The sequence below is a fragment of the Cnephaeus nilssonii genome (genome assembly GCF_951640355.1).
Source record: "Cnephaeus nilssonii genome assembly, chromosome: 8".
In the NCBI taxonomy this organism is placed as follows: domain Eukaryota; kingdom Metazoa; phylum Chordata; class Mammalia; order Chiroptera; family Vespertilionidae; genus Cnephaeus; species Cnephaeus nilssonii.
In genome coordinates this window covers 36,818,013-36,834,196 of record NC_137079.1, presented here as the reverse complement: position 1 = coordinate 36,834,196, position 16,184 = coordinate 36,818,013, and the positions used below count along the sequence as shown (strand labels likewise).

The window sequence follows — 16,184 nt, the reverse complement described above, 5'->3', positions numbered from 1 at the left end:
GACTCAAATCACTTTCACAAAGACTATAATAGAAATATGTTTCATATGTTGGATTTCTCAACCTTTTTAGGAAATTTATAAAATATTTAGTGTTTTTGCAAAGTTATTTGACAATTTAAAATAGCTTCCCACATAAAATGTTTCCAATTCAAATTAAGTATAGTACAATGAGAAAATAAAACTTAAATAATATTCAACCAAAGAAAAGAAAACACTGAAAGATTTCTACTTAAAAACAGAAAAGAGAAGCATATTTACTTTATGGCCACTCATGGCCATACTGAAAACCACACACACACACACACACACACACACACACACACACACAGTAAAAGAAGTTAGTAAGGATCCTGTGTTGTCTAAATAGCGAGGAAAATGTAAAAGGAGAACAGAAACATTAGTAGACACTTTCTGAATAACCTACATAAGAAAATAAATTTTCAATGAAACATAAGTTTTCCAAAAATTGTTCTCCATTCTATTAGAAAAGTTTTCAACAATTAATCTTTAAAAGAGAGAGAGAGAATGGTCAACAGTGTGGTGATTGTGTGGGTGGAGCAGTGGGTGGAAGTGGAATAGGGCATAGAGATAGAGGGGATAAATGGTGATGGGAAAAATAAAATACAATAAATAAATGAAAATGAGAGAAGTGTAGAAAAGTAAAATTGTAATAAATACAAAGGCTTAAATAGAGATTTATAAGTAAACAGAATGAGATGACAGGTAAGCTGACAGAGCTCAGGTAATAAAAGAAAGAAATTATAGATGCAAAATATATATGAAGGAACTAATATATAAAATATATAAAAAGGAACTAATTACATGCATTGTGGACAGGGTAGAGGAAAGGAGACTGGGAAGTAAAAACAACAAGTATATGATATAAGATGATAGATATGGAAGAAAAACCTAAGAGAGCCAACAAATCAATTGCATTTGTTCCTTACAAATGTGACAGAACAAACGAAAAAGAAATATCTCTCTATATAAAAGCCTAAGTGACCGTCTGACCCTCCGACCGGTAGCTATGACACACAATGACCACCAGGGTACAGATGCTCAACGCAGAAGCTGCTGAGTGGAAGAAACTTTGTAGAATGCCCTCTCGCACTCCGGGTCCCCTTGGGGGATGTTAGACTTCCAGTTTCGGCCCGATCCCCGCAGGCCGGGCCAAGGGATACCACCTGCCAGAGGGATCCAGCTCACTCCACAGACACCCTTCGAGCCCTGGCGCCACCCCAGGTGTGGCTGGCCAGTGAGGGACCAGGGGATGTTGGCTCCAGGCATGTTGGGCCCATCTCGCCCAGTCCCATCCCGCCAGCCACCTTTTACTTAATTTCCTTTCAATGTGCACGAATCTGTGCACTGGGCCTCTAGTTCAAAAATAAAATAGAAGAAAAAAAATACCTGGAGTACAGGGACATGTGAAATTACAGATGGAAATAACCCTCCAGATCCTCAGAAAAACTGGCAATAAACAACTGCAAAATAGATTCTGAAAAAAGAAGTTAATTAATGGCTAAAAAAATAATCTAAAGTATTTAGGGAGGAAAAGTCACCAAATAGGGAAAAATATCAAGCTGTCCTTGTAATTCATACTACAATATTCCAGACCAGATAATAGGAGAGGTTTGTCTAAGTAATTCTAGGATAAATTATAACCCCCAAATTTTATACTGTCTTTAAATACAAAGCAAAATTAATGGTAGTTGCCAAAACTGAAAATCCTTAGACATATGCAATCTAGAAGATTAAAAAAAAAAAATCGAGCATACCAAAATTCAACCAACTCAGAGATATAGCCAAAAGAACAGAAAGGAACCATGTAAAATGAATAATAGTTATCTTGGAATCCATCTAGCTTTATAATTGACATTTATTTTCTATGTAAATTATAATTAATAAACTTAATGTAAGTATTACTAAATTGACATTATAACACTATGCTATGAAGAGCAAATATCAGGAAATGAGGTGAGGGCAATAGTAGTAATTTCTTATTTGAGATGCAATATTTAAGAGATAATTTCTAAGATTGAATTAGATATGTATTTCAATAAGAACTCAAGCTTATAAACTTACGTTTTGTTCTTTTTTTATTGAATTAATTTAGCTTATATTGTATCTTCCAGGAAAGAACATTCATCTGATCATCTCTTTTAATTTTCATTAAGTATTAAATTAATATATAAATGTATTTGGTATAAATGTATATATTATATTAAATTTAAAATTAATATAAAATTAAAACACCCAGCAATAGAAATAAATGAAATAAACTACAGATAAGTAAATAAATAAAACAAAATCTTAACATCTGATAAGAAAAGGGGAATAGCCTTATTGCATAAACTTCTAAAAATAAATAACAGAGAGAATTAACGACTCTAGTGGGGGCTGTCTAATGAACTTCTTATATCTGACTAAACCTTCCCCAACCCACCTCTCTCCACTGCTGAAATTATTCAGAGAAAATGAGTAAATACAATTCTGAGATTCCTCATTATACCATCCAATTAGGAAGAAGCAGTCTGAGGAGTAAGTAAGTGGACCCTGGGTGGAGGTAAGGAAAAGCGCTGAAGTGTGAAAGATTCCACATACAGCTCTGATATTTGATCCTAGGCAGCAAGGGGCTTTTCCTTCTTCCAGAGCAGGAGCTAAATTGGGTCAACAAAACTTTTCCAGAAGCATGGAAGACACAATTGCCTGTGCGAAGGAGGTCCGCCTGCAGGAGACTTTCGATCAACTCAGAAGAGAACCAACCTCATATCCCACTGAGCGTGTCATCCCGTCATATTAACCCTACTGGGATAGAAAAGATCAAGTAACTTCTAATTCCAAATTGTAGTCCAGGGGGAAAGACTTCAGCTATCACCAAAGGTCAGGACAAAGCCGTTACTATTAAATATAAGTAGGGTAAGAAAAAATGGGGAAAAAACGATGCAAGGTACTACAGTAGAAAAAAAAAAGAATTAGGAAGAATAGTTTGTAAAACATTCTGAATGAAAAAAAACCTTGAGAAACTGAAGATTTTGCATTTGTGCTGTGCATTATATAAACATCTGAATTAAAAATAAAAATGCAGAGATGTAAACATGAAAAGGCAGAATGACAGAAAAAGATACAACAATAGGCAATAAATACAAAACTCAAACTGTACCATTACAGATATACATGAATTTGAACCAGCAGAAATAGAATAGAAATAGTTGAAATGTTAATTCATGATAGAACAAGTTGAAATTCTGAAGAAGTGACCAAATGTAAAATGAATAAAGAACTGGATATGATCATTGAAAGGGCACACTAGATATCATGGAAGTACAAATACAGGGAGGTCAAAAGAAACGTATCCAGAATAAGGTAATGAACTGCAGGGATAAAGCAAGAGGGCAACTAGGGCAGAAAACTTACCTAGAGTACATCAGGCCCCCAGATGTCTCTAGAACTAGGAGACAAGACTACAGAAAAGCCTACATTATTCTGAGGGAATAGAAGTGTGACTCCAAAACCTTATACAAAGGCAAGCTGTTGTCCCAGTATCAAGAATAAATATATTTTCAAACATAAAATTATTTATATGCCAATTAACTAAGCAACCCCATATGAAATCCGTACAGGAATCAAACTCAAGAAGTATGAAAAGAGAAGATGTGGTAAAATGACTGAGGTTGAGAATTAAACTCATCTACATAAAGAAACCCAATTATACATCTGAACAGGATGTAAATGCAATCAAACATGACAGGGAAAAAATAATACAGGCAATAAAAACAGGCCAGAGGGGATAGGGAGGAAGAAGGAAACAGCACTACTAAAAATCTCATTTATATAGCATGGAATCAGTCTTACAGTACTTAAAATATAACAGTGTGGGTGAAATGAAACCACAATGACTTCAAACTCAATTCAGATATCAGACTCTCTCCTCTCAATCTTAAAGAGATTTTTCAAAAGAAAAAATACCTCCTCTAGTGAAGAAACATCTATATGAAATTTCAAAATCCCTTCAGTATCAGTTGAGTTTGTATTTCTTTTCTTAAATTCAATTACACTTTAATATATTTTTAAGCATGTTTAATGTAATTTTAGCATTTTAAAATTATTCAGTTCTCTAGCTCTCATTTTCCTCATTCATTATCAATATGAGTCCCTACTCACACATGTGCCTATTTTTGGAAACATGCCTGGTCACCATGCAGGCTCTTGCTGGGTGGCTAGGTTTTGTTGCTTTCTTTGTTGTCTCATTTTTTTTATCAGTCCAATATTTTTAAAGAGTATGTATTATTTTAATAAGTTAACACTCTTTTCAAAATGTGTTAAAAAACACATCCAGTAGATAAATGAGGAAAATAAATAAACAGATAAAGAAGAAATGTGGAATCACAAATAATTAATGAAAGTAAGGGGGTGGTATGTGAAAGGTTTAACTTCATGAATAACTGACTAATAAACTAAGTAACTAAATAAATGAATAGAATTTAAAAAGTAGAGGGAAATAATATTTTCCCTTTACAAAATATATACAAAAGGAACACCATGAGGCAAAAGTAGATTTACAGTTGTTCATATAGAAAATAATACAATAGTTAATAAATAATAATAATACAAGAAGAAACTCTGTGTTTGATGTATTCACAACTATAAACCTACTTTTGCCCCACATTGTAGTCATGAATACCTGTGAAGACAAAGTCAGAAGAGTACTGGGAATGTAAAGTATACAAATTTCTAAGAACAGTCTTGGAGATATGAATACTGACATATGGGGTTAGTTTATGTCTTTTATCTATGCAATTCATGTTTGGAAACAACTTACAGAAATGGCATAAAATGTAGACTAAAAAATTGATGCTTGTAGAGACTCATCCTTGCATTGCTTATGAAACAAAAAGTAGATGCTATCTATTATCTGCCAAAGGACACGTTTTAAATAAATCATTATGCATTCATGATGTACTACCATACAGATGTTAGAATTAATGTTTTAAAGAATTTTTGAGCAGTTGAAAATATTGCAATATTAATTGAAATGTGTTTTAAAACTGTGTCAGTATAATTGTAAAATATATACCTTATAATATATGTGTAGGTGTGGACCTGGAATTTAATGTGCTGATATTTTATAATGGTTTATTCTGGATTATTGGATTATGAAGAGTGATTTTTATGCTGTCTGTAATGATAAATTTCATTATGTAATTTTTTGGTGTTTTTCAAACTCTTCACCATCAACTTTATTATATTAATAATCAACAATTAAAGGTATAGCTGATAGATTTTAATATTTTACATGCCATATGAATGCTTATGCCATTTATTTATTTTTAAAAATATATTTTTATTGATTTCAGAGAGGAAGGGAGAGAGAGAGGGAGCTAGAAACATCAATGATGAGAGAGAACTATTGATCAGCTGCCTCCTTCATGCCTTACATTGGGGATCGAGCCCGCAACCCGAGCATGTGCCCTAATCTATAATCAAACCATGACTTCCTGGTTCATAGGTCGATGCTCAATCATGAGCCACACCTGCTGGGCAATGCCATTTATTTTTAGATGAAAAATTATATGTGTAGCGACATAAAATGTCTTGTTTATTGAAATATTCTTTTACTTATATTCATTTTTGATGGTATACTGTGTACATGATGCACCCTTTTAGGTCTTGTTAATTTACAACAGTTTTGCCTAGTGATAAGTCTTAGGATGACAATTTAAATACTCTTGTTAAATATCATTAAAAAGGAAGACTAAACTTAGTGAAACATAGATGGATTTTTTTAGTTAGACATTGCTTAATGAGTTGATGATTAAAATGATTTCAAAATAAAACTAATCTCAAAGTTTATAAAGTAGCAGTCCAGTACATAGAAATACTATACTCAATGTCAAAAAGTACTACTTTTCATTTTCATGTATATGAAACTGTGAAATTTCCCACTATTTTCAGTTATAAAGTGGTTATTATAGTTCTTTTTACCTACCTACCTTGCAGGGATGCTGTGAGGATTAATGAGATCATACCTATAAAGAAGTTGAGTTCCTTGGAGATAGGAGATATAAAAATGTTATTATCCTGTCATTCACATATTAGCTTGCTCACTCTTTCAAGACCTCAAGGTAGAATCAAAAAGAAACAAATTCTTATCCACAGTGAGAAATATTTAATGAAATTTAAAAAAACTTTTTTCCCATGTTTAATACCCGAGGTTCCCAGGGCTTGATATATTAAATTCATTCCAAAGACCTTTTTGCATACCAACTTGATGCATTTTATGTATAAACCTGAGTTACTTTCTGTTAAGTTTGAAGTGAAATCAGATGTGCACTATTTTCATTTGTTTGAACTGAAGTCCACTACTTTTGGCTGAATTAAGGTACCTTCAAATTTATAAGATTAAGGTATCACATTATCCTGTTAAACATATTTGCCCACTGCTTAATCAAATTATGAGTTCACTTTTTTTTTGTTGTTTTTTAGTACAGTCATTATGTCTTTTGCAAAATTTTCCTTTAATTTTATATATTCAGTCTTAGCAGTTGGATTATCTGTCAGCTTTAAGAACTGAAATATGTCTTTCTAATACAGCCAAAAATATTAAAACCGATATTAGTGGTCATTTATTGAAGTGAAACTATAATTTTTTCTAGGTATTTATTACCATTTCATAATTTCTAAGAAAAAAATATGTATATATGATGCCCATAAAATTATAAGCTCCTTCAAATTGTATTACTTCAATTCCAACTTGTCAGAGATTTTATTTCTTTCTCTGTGATTGATTATTTGATGTTTAAGAGAAAATATAAAGCTCATCAGGAAGATTTTGAAAGATATTTTGATGACTTTTTTTTTAACCTCTTATTGCCTTCTTGGGAGAGAGTTACATATAGTAAGAAGGTAACAAAGTAAAATGATATTTTTAAAAATTGTCTTAAATTTCAGTTTCCCGTTAATAACACACAGCAATCTTTACAAAATCCAAGACATTTTCATATTATTATTTCTCATCAAGATAATTTTTCTCAAACACTAATAATAAAGTTTCATATATTTTTTCAGATATTTTTGTAGTGATTTTAGATTAGCAAACAACAATTTTTTAAAGGCTCCTCAAACTTATATTTTGTGCTTTAATTTTTTATGTAAATGAGTTAAATCTTCATAAATAATGAACAAAACTTTACTGCACTATTTGTTTTTCAAGAACTTATTTTTGAGTTTTGGGATATATTTGCAACCAGTACAACCATACAATAATAGATTATATCAATTCCATATCGATAAATTAATATAGCAATAATGGAACTAGGTTAATGTTGTTTTTAAGTTGCTTCAAAAATATTTCATTTCTTGATTTACATTGTTCAATATGGTGTTAACGGTATGATAGTATCAACTTAATCTATGTACATAGTTTATCTATGTATTTTAAATATTTCTAATTTTGAAAAATATAAAACAGAAATGTAGAAAGAATAATAAAATGAACACATAATTCTTAAACAAGTCACAATTCTAGGCAACCTAATGGACATGGAAAGGTATCTCATTGTGGTTTTAACTTGCATTTGTGTGTTGACTAATAACCAGCATTTTCGCGTGCTTATTGTCCATTTATATCTTATTTCATGTCCATTCAAATCTTTTAATTAAATGGAATAACTGAGATATAGGGATTTATTTAACTGCATTCTTTGTTAAACATGTGAATTGAAAAAAAATGTTTTCCAGTCTATACCTATCTTTTCATTGTGTTAACATTGTCTTTTGAAGAGCGAATTTAAACATTTTTAAAAAGTCCAATTACTAAATTTTCTTTCTGTTTTCTGCTTTGGGTATTCTATCTGAAAAATCTTTGCCCTCCTCAAGTTCACAATGATTTCCTTCTTTATTTTAAGCTATAGCAGTGATGTGTAAGTCTATCACCTATTTCAACTTTTTTATATGGTATGAAAATAGGGTTCGAATTTATTTTATTTCATTATTTCTTATGGCTGGGGGTTAGTAGCCTCTGGTATTCTTGTCTTTCCTCTTCTGTTGTGGAACTCTGAACCTACCAGGGAGCTGGGATGAAGGTGATAAGCCTCCAGTGTTCTTGGCTTGCTGCATGTGGGGTAGGGCTGGGTGGAGGGAGGGAGCTACATTCATCTGGAATATGATCTCTGCAACGTGGAGTTCAAGGGATAAAAAATGCTGGTTGAGTACCACTCCCGGAGAAATACTACAACTTTGGGCTGAGAGCTGGAGGGAGAGCAGCTCACATATATTTTTGCCAAAACTGTTCAGACTGGAGCTTCCATCAGGCTCAACTTGGGGTGCTGAGTGGAGTCTTGCTCCAGTGCCAGAGAATCACGCTCTTCTCAAGATTTAACAGATTGTCTAGAATATTTTAAAACATTTGTTCTATGGCCTTAAGACAATTTCCAGAAACATTAATTAATTAAAAAAATAATTATAACTAGTTATGGTTATTTCACTGGGGAGAGGTTCTTACTGAGCTTTTTATTATACAGTTCCAGAAGTTATCCCTCATAGATTTATTTTAAATTATTATTACTGATTTGTTGGAGTTTGGGGGGGGGGTTGCAACTCAACCAACAACCCCAAAACACTAATTAATAGTTTGTCTTTTACATCTTTTTATGGTCCCCTTTTTATTAAAATGAAAACCATTTCATTTTAATGTGCTTTGCAAATAGCATTTAAAAGATCATCCATACTTCAAAATCATAATTACACTTTTCAAACTTATATATTTAATTCCCTTGGGTTTCATATTTTTATTATGTCAGAAATTAATTAAATTTAATATTTTCCATACAGATGAATAATTACCTCTTTAATTTGTATTAAACTAGAGGCCCAGGTTCCTCTGCATGGCCTGCTGGGATTGGCTGAAACTTGCAGTCCAACATCCCCTGAGGGATGTAGTAGTGCACAAAGCAGCAGATGGCCTGGGGAGGAGCCCAAGCCCAGGCCAGGAACCATACTGCTCCCACTCATCCAGGCCCCGCTGCACCTGCTGCCTATCAAACGGTTGACCGGTCACTTAGGCTTTTATATATATAGTTAATCTAGCATTCTCCCTACCAATTTGCAATTTATGCTATCAAATCAAGTTTCTTTCATGTTTTTTACCAGTTTCTGTACTCTTTTACTCCATCCCCAGTGCCATTTTAAAATTATTCAAACTGCTTTCATTTTCTACTTAAGTCTTGATGTTTGGAAAGGTAAATTCCACCAAATAATTAAAGTTTTTCTCTATTTTTCTTCCTCCTCTCCCCTTCACCCTTCAGCTCTCGGTCTCCTCCTCTTCCTCTTTCTTTTTCTCTTTCAATTCTCCTTGTCCTCTAGTGTCATTACTTATTTAATAACATTAATAACATTACTTATTTCTCTTTCTCCATCTTTTAAATATATATATTATTAGTTTGTCAGAGATTTGTATTTTAAAGAATCGACATCTGGCTTTATTGAAGCTTACAATGTTTTCTATTTCATTCACTACTTAATTATTTTAACTTTTCATTTATTTCTGCCTTTACTTTTATTTTCTATCTTTTCTACTTTCTTATAGATTTAGTTCTATAATCATTTTCTTATTTTATAATGTAAACGAATAGCTCATTAATTTTGAGGTTTTGTTCTCCTAAAAAGTAAACTACCAATCTCTCTAAGAGCTTTTTAATCTGCATTCTAAATTTTTGATGTACAATATTTCCATTATCTGTTCATTCTACATATTATTTTAATATTTTATTATATTATTATTTATCTAAATATTTTAAAATTTATTTATAATTTTCTCTTTCACTCATGAACATTATAAAATATTTTTTCTAGTTTCCAAATCCATAAACTTTTGTTTTTATATTTTAAGAAATAATCCATGTAAGAGCCAAAACTAAGTGTGACCCCTTGGGAGCAGTTTTCTACATGTGGTCATCTAGATCAGGATGATTGATTGTTTTCATATAAAATTGCTTCTTCATTCCACATCCACCCTGTGGAGCCCCCCTGTGGCTCCTACCAAATTTTATGATGTTAAACTACATTGGTAGAGTCATGGAAAGATCTGGATCTTGGGGTGGGGTGGTAGGGAGGTGGTTTCAGAATTTTTTCTTCTTTAGGTATTCCATCTCAGCCCTAGAGGTAGAAAGTGCTCTTATATATGATATTATTATTTTTATTTTACCCAAAGCCACTTTCAATTATATTAATAATTAATAACGTTAAAATGTCCTTGTTCAAATTGCCATGTAATTTTAGCTCTTGATTGGACCTTGACTAATACAACTGTGCTATTGTAATTCATAGTATATTTTAACGATTTACCTGTTACATCTTAGAGAGAGAGAGGTAAATGACAGTTTCCCACTGTGATGGCAGACAATACTCTTTGTAATTCTTTCAATTCTTGTAAAGTATATTTTCAGGTAATAATATTGAAAGTTTATAAGTTTAAATAATTTATAATTTTACTTATTAAAGGATTTTATAATTTTATAGACCCACTTTATTTTTACTATAATTTTACTCCAAATTCTAATTAATCTGTTATTAATACAGCTGCATCAGCTGACACTTGTTTAACATATACCTGGTAGATATTTTTCTACCCTTTATTTTTAAAACTTTCCATACCTTAATTTTTTAGAGAACTTTGTTCTATCAGGTCTGATTATATTTTTCTTTCTTTGGTTAGTTAGGAATTTTTACAAATAATCTCTAATTTTAGTGGATCCCCTTGATATTATTATGTATACACATAATAAGTTAGATTAATGTAATATAAAGTGAATTAATGACTCTACCCAATTTCAAAACAATAAAAGGATCTTAGTTTTAATTTTAATTGTTTTTCTCAGATTCCAAACTATTGTCAACTATTTTGTGTTTATGCTGTTTTTTTTGTGTTATATGCACAAATTAGACAATGTTATGATTATGTACAATCAGTTTTTAATATTATGTACATGTTTATAAGTAGTCATATAAGGACCTCTAGTTATTTATCATTGCATTTGTCTTTCTTTTTAATGTTTTTATTGATTTTAAAGAGAGGAGACTGAGACAGAGAGAGAGAGAGAGAAAGAGAGAGAGAGAGAGAAAGAGCTGAGAGAGAAACATATATTGGTTGCCTCTAGTACACACCCTGACCAGGGATCAAACCCACAACCTGGGCATGTGCCCTGACCAGGATTCGAACCCAAGATCTTTTGGTTCAGGAGATGACACTCAACCAACTGAGCCACACCAGCCAGGGCTCATTGCACTTGTCTTTAATCTTGTGGTTCCTGGGGACGCACTGCAGGGATTTAAAAAATAATTGACATAGTCAAAATTTGTTCTTAAAATTGCACAACACTGAGGCCACTGTGGTTATATATATAGACCTGAAGTCAGAAAGACCAATTTACAGGCTATTGCTGGAGACTAAGGTAAAAAATAATTTCTTAAACTAATGGCATGTTGATAATTTTAAATAGGATGGGATAAAAGTGAGAGATATGTGGGAGCTAAAATGATCTCCCAAAAGGTATTTTGAAGGAGGGTTTATATTAGGTGGCCTGGAAAAAGAAAATAATTGAGGACCAAGATACTCACTCATTTACCTGAACAGGGATTGGTATAGAGAATAGATTTGAATCTTATAAACACCTAGTTCATTTCTCTGCATGTGTGTGGGTGCCTTTAGACATGTACACTAGGGTGTTACAAAAACAAGCATGAGGAGCCATGAGGCCTGGAGATAAAGAATGGGAATCATTCATTCAGAAGTGGATGAGCTCACACTCACAAAGGTGTGAAGCCTGGAATGACTGATCAAATTGTGTGTGCAATAATCTGTACCCTACTTTTGAATGAGTGCCAGGACCTCAGAAAAGCTTATCTTCAGGTGGACCCTTCAGTTCTGACATTAAAAGTGGTGTTAACTTAGCCATTCTGTTTTAAAGTTTGAAAGTTAAGGAAATATAGCTTTTTGGTCATACATTCCTGTTAAAGTGTGCTTTTTCTTATGATCTTCTTTCCTCCACTCCTTTTTGGTTTGATTCTCAATATGCTAAAAGTTGTAAAATACAAAATTTCTGTATATTTTGTAGCACTTTTATAAAGAAATAGTCTTATACACCAGTGAGCAAAATGTTTCAAGAGATTTTTTGAAAAGTGAATATAAAATGATAGTGATTTTAGACACATTTAAGTTCTGAGTGTTGTAAAGAAAACTGTAAAATTCAAAAAGAAGAAATCAGATATTCGGATCTTTTGATGGTAGTAATTTCTCACCTTTCACTTACTCAAAAAGCTTCCTGTAATTTTAAGTTTTTGCCAAGTACATGTCTTTCAACTATAAACTTTCACACCTTCAATATAATCCAGATGGAAGATTTATGCCTTTTGAATACTGAAGCAAATCTATACCATGTCACACAGTAAAGGCATTCAAGACAACATTTAGTTTGATATGAAACTGATGAATTTAACAGCATTCTTCCATATCTTTCCCATACTTTAGTTCTGAAACAAAACTGGCCAGGACCTGAGCTAGTTTATTTGTTCTTTGGGGACTTTATAGCATCCTGTTTTTCTCAATATTGTTTGGAAGGGATACTTTTTTGAAGGTTGACCCTTTCATTAGTGAAAATCACTAGTTTACTAGCAACAGGAGTTAAAAGATTTATAAATTAGGCATATGCTAGAGTTTTAACATGAATTGTTGCTTCCACAACTGATACCATCTATACTAATAAAAGGGTAATATGCTAATTAGACCGGACATCTTCCAGACATCCATCTGGATGTCTTTCTGGAAAAAGCCATGTTGGCGAGGGCTGAGGCAGAGACGGTTAGGGGCGACCAGTCCAGCAGGGAAGGGCAGTTAGGGGCGAATCAGGCTGGCAGGGGAGGGCAGTTAGGGGTGACCAGTCCAGCCAGGGAGAGCAGTTAGGGGCGATCAGGCAGGCAGGGAAGCAGTTAGGGGCATCAGGTAGGCAGATAGAGTGGTTAGGGGTGATCAGCAGGCAGGCAGGCAGGCAGGTGAGCGGTTAAGAGCCAGTGGTCTCGGATTGCGAGAGGGTGCAGGCCGGGCTGAGGGGCCCTTCTCCCTCCCCCGTGCATGAATTTTGTGCACCGGGCCTCTATATTTTATAATTAAAAACAAAATTTGAATGTTCCCCTTTCTTTTCTGTTGCTCTGGTAGCTTTTATCTAGATAGATTTGTAGCATTATACTTTGTAGGTTGAAAACTATGGTTGCAAGTTATATTGTTTTCTCAAAATCAATTCTGTGTTAGAAATGATTCATTCTTATTTGCCTTTCATTTGCATTTGTTTTGTAGAGCCTCTTTGTTTAGTTTTCTAATTTTTTTTTTCTGGCTCCAGAGTTTAGGACTTTTAATTTGTTCCATAGCTGCTGAAGCAAAATTATGATGAAACATTCTGCTTTCCTTTATACCCCAACACACACACACACACACACACACACACACACACACACACAAAAACAATTTGTAGAAAAAAATGGTTTTGTACATGGGAAGAAACAATATAAATTCAAAACTTACAGATAAGGGTTAGCTTTATCACTCATTTCTTTAAAAAGTGTTTATGAATATTCAGTCAAAACCAACAGGGTATCTCCTTTGAAATGTTATCTAAATGGATTTCCAAGTAGACCACAGGACTGTATACTGTCTTGGAATGTCCTTAGAAGGCTCTGTCATTGATCAGGTAACAGAGTAAAAACACCAGAGTCTTTTCTTTTTCAAATGGAAGAGGGAAAGACAGGGATAGAAGAAACTATTCAAACTTCGTCTTCTTCCCTTGTGGCTTATGGTCTCCTCCTCCTCCTCTGCTTCCTTGGAAGCCTCCTCGACCTCCAAAGCCTCCCCGGCCTCTGCCACCAAATCCACCTCGGCCTCTTCTGCCACCACCTCTGCCTCCAAAGCCACCTCTGCCTCCACCACGTCCCCCGGAGCCACCTTCACCCTTAGGCTTGGCCCAGTCCAAAGTAACTTTGTTTCCATCAATTTCACCATCTTCCATGGCCTCCTTGGCAGCTTTGTCATCTTCTTCACCAATGAAGTCTACAAAGCCAAACCCTTTGGAAGAGCCCGTCTCCCAGTCAGTGACTATCCTTGCCCGGGCAGAGCCTTCAAATGACTCCTTCAATGTCTCTTCTGTAGTCTCCTCAGACAGACCTTTGCCAAACAGAGTTTTGGATGGCTGGCTTCTTGCATTAGGCGATCCTCTGGGTCCTTGCAATCCCAGCCTGATTGCTTTGCCCTCAATTTCTCTTTTATTACAGGATTTTAAAGCTTCCTTAGCATCTTCAAATGAAGCAAATTCTATAAGTGCATACCTTTGGATGTGCCATTTGGCTCTGGGGCACTTTGATAAAAGTTGCCTTCTCAAATACTTCCTGAAGAGTTTCTTCTGTTGCACTGTAGGAAAGGTTGCTTAAAACCAGAGTTTTTGATTCACCACTCCAAGTGCTGCTCTTTCCACCTCCATGGTCTTGATTTTGACCTTTCTCTCCAGTATAGGAACAGATAAATAGATCGCCCATCTATTTCTGTTCCCTGCTTTTCTTCCAAGGTTTTCTCTGTATCAGCTTCTGTCTTAAATTCAATATAAGCAATCCCTTTACTCTTTCCATTCTTGCTGACTAATCTGATCTCCATAGCATCTTCAAACACTTCTTTTAATTCGTCCTGAGTAACTTTATAAGGCAGATTTTTGCCAAAAGTGTTCTTGCATCTCCATCTTTTTTACTGTCTTTTCCCTTTGGTTTTTCTTGTTTAATTTCATTGCCAAAGACTTTTAAACCAGTGAGCTCTAAGGCTTTTTTCAAGTCCTCAGCAGATTCAAAATCCACATAGCCAAACTTCCTGGACACACCAATTCTGACATCCACAACAGCAAGCTCATTTTTAGCAAAAACATCACTGATACCCATTTTTAATTCAGGAGCAGACTTGCTGAAGTTCAAGTTTCCAACAGAGATTGAAAGCCATCGTTGGCTCTGTGGCTTCTGTTTCTTGGCCTCAGGAGCAGCTTTCTGTTTGGCCATTTCCTTCTTTTGTTTTCCAGGTGCTTCTTTGACAGGCTCTTCCTCCTCCTCCTCTTCCTCATCATCATCCTCTTCATCATCTTCATCGTCCTCCTCTTTATCCTCCTCCTTTTCATCCTCATCCTCAGCTGTGCTCTTGACCTTCACAGAAACAGCCTTTATGGGAGCTTTCTTGCCTGTGGCTGGTGCAATCTCCATAGGTTCTTCAGAGTCATCTTCTTCTTCATCATCCTCATCTTCATCCTCATCTTCATCCTCATCTTCATCCTCATCCTTCCCATCCTCCTCCTCTTCACTGTCATCATCATCTTCCTCATCACTATATTCTTTCTTGGCATTCTTTGCTCCCTTGACTGGGGTGGCTGCTCCCTTCTTACCATGGGTTGCTACCAATGCTTTGCCTGGTGTGCCTCCCTTCTTGCCAGGTGTGGCTAATGCTTTGGCTGGTGTAACTGCTGCCTTTTTGCCAGGGTTGGCATAGCCACTACCTTTTTGTCAGGGGTGACAACTGCTTTCTTGCCTGGTGTGGCAACTGCAATCTTTTTTGTTGGGGAAATCATCACGTTCTTTCCTGGAGTTGTGGTAGCCTTCATGCCTTTTTTTCCGAGGAATGATAACCTCTTCTCACTGCTTTCATCTTTTTCATCTGAGATTTCCTCATCTTCACTATCTTCTTCTACCTCCTTTCGAGGAGGAGCCATTTTCTTGGGGTCACCTTGATTTTTACCAGCCTTTGTGAGCTTCACCATGACTGTGGCTTATGACGGTGAAGTGTGAGGTGGGTAAGTGGCGCAGATGTCCCCCGCCGGTACTGAAGAACTGGAACATGTATGTTTTGTTACCAACTAGAGCTCGAGACTCTTAATATTTTTGAAAATGTATTTGAATGACAAAAATAAAGTTTACCAGGTGGTATTAAAAAAAATCACAGAGACAATGATAAGATTCAATAAGATGGTATTCACAATGAGCTGCTACCTATGTATGAAACAGGACAATGATGGAATTTAAATGGTGGTTCATGAGGACTATTTGAAAAAGGATAGATGGCTTGGATTATGTCATTTCAGACTATTACTTCCAAAAGATTTATTTCTCGCCTTCAT

At 34.6% G+C, this 16,184-nt stretch overlaps 1 protein-coding gene across 1 annotated transcript; it reads right to left on the bottom strand.

Moving 5' to 3' along the window:
- Positions 1–13,805: 13,805 nt before the first annotated feature.
- Positions 13,806–15,827, bottom strand: LOC307104363 (nucleolin-like; the record flags this gene model as incomplete). Its single annotated transcript, XM_079779277.1, is given in 5 exon segments — positions 13,806–14,367; positions 14,369–14,550; positions 14,552–14,748; positions 14,751–15,531; positions 15,534–15,827. Coding segments are annotated over 5 exon segments (2,016 nt in total).
- Between the last annotated feature and the right edge of the window lie 357 nt (positions 15,828–16,184).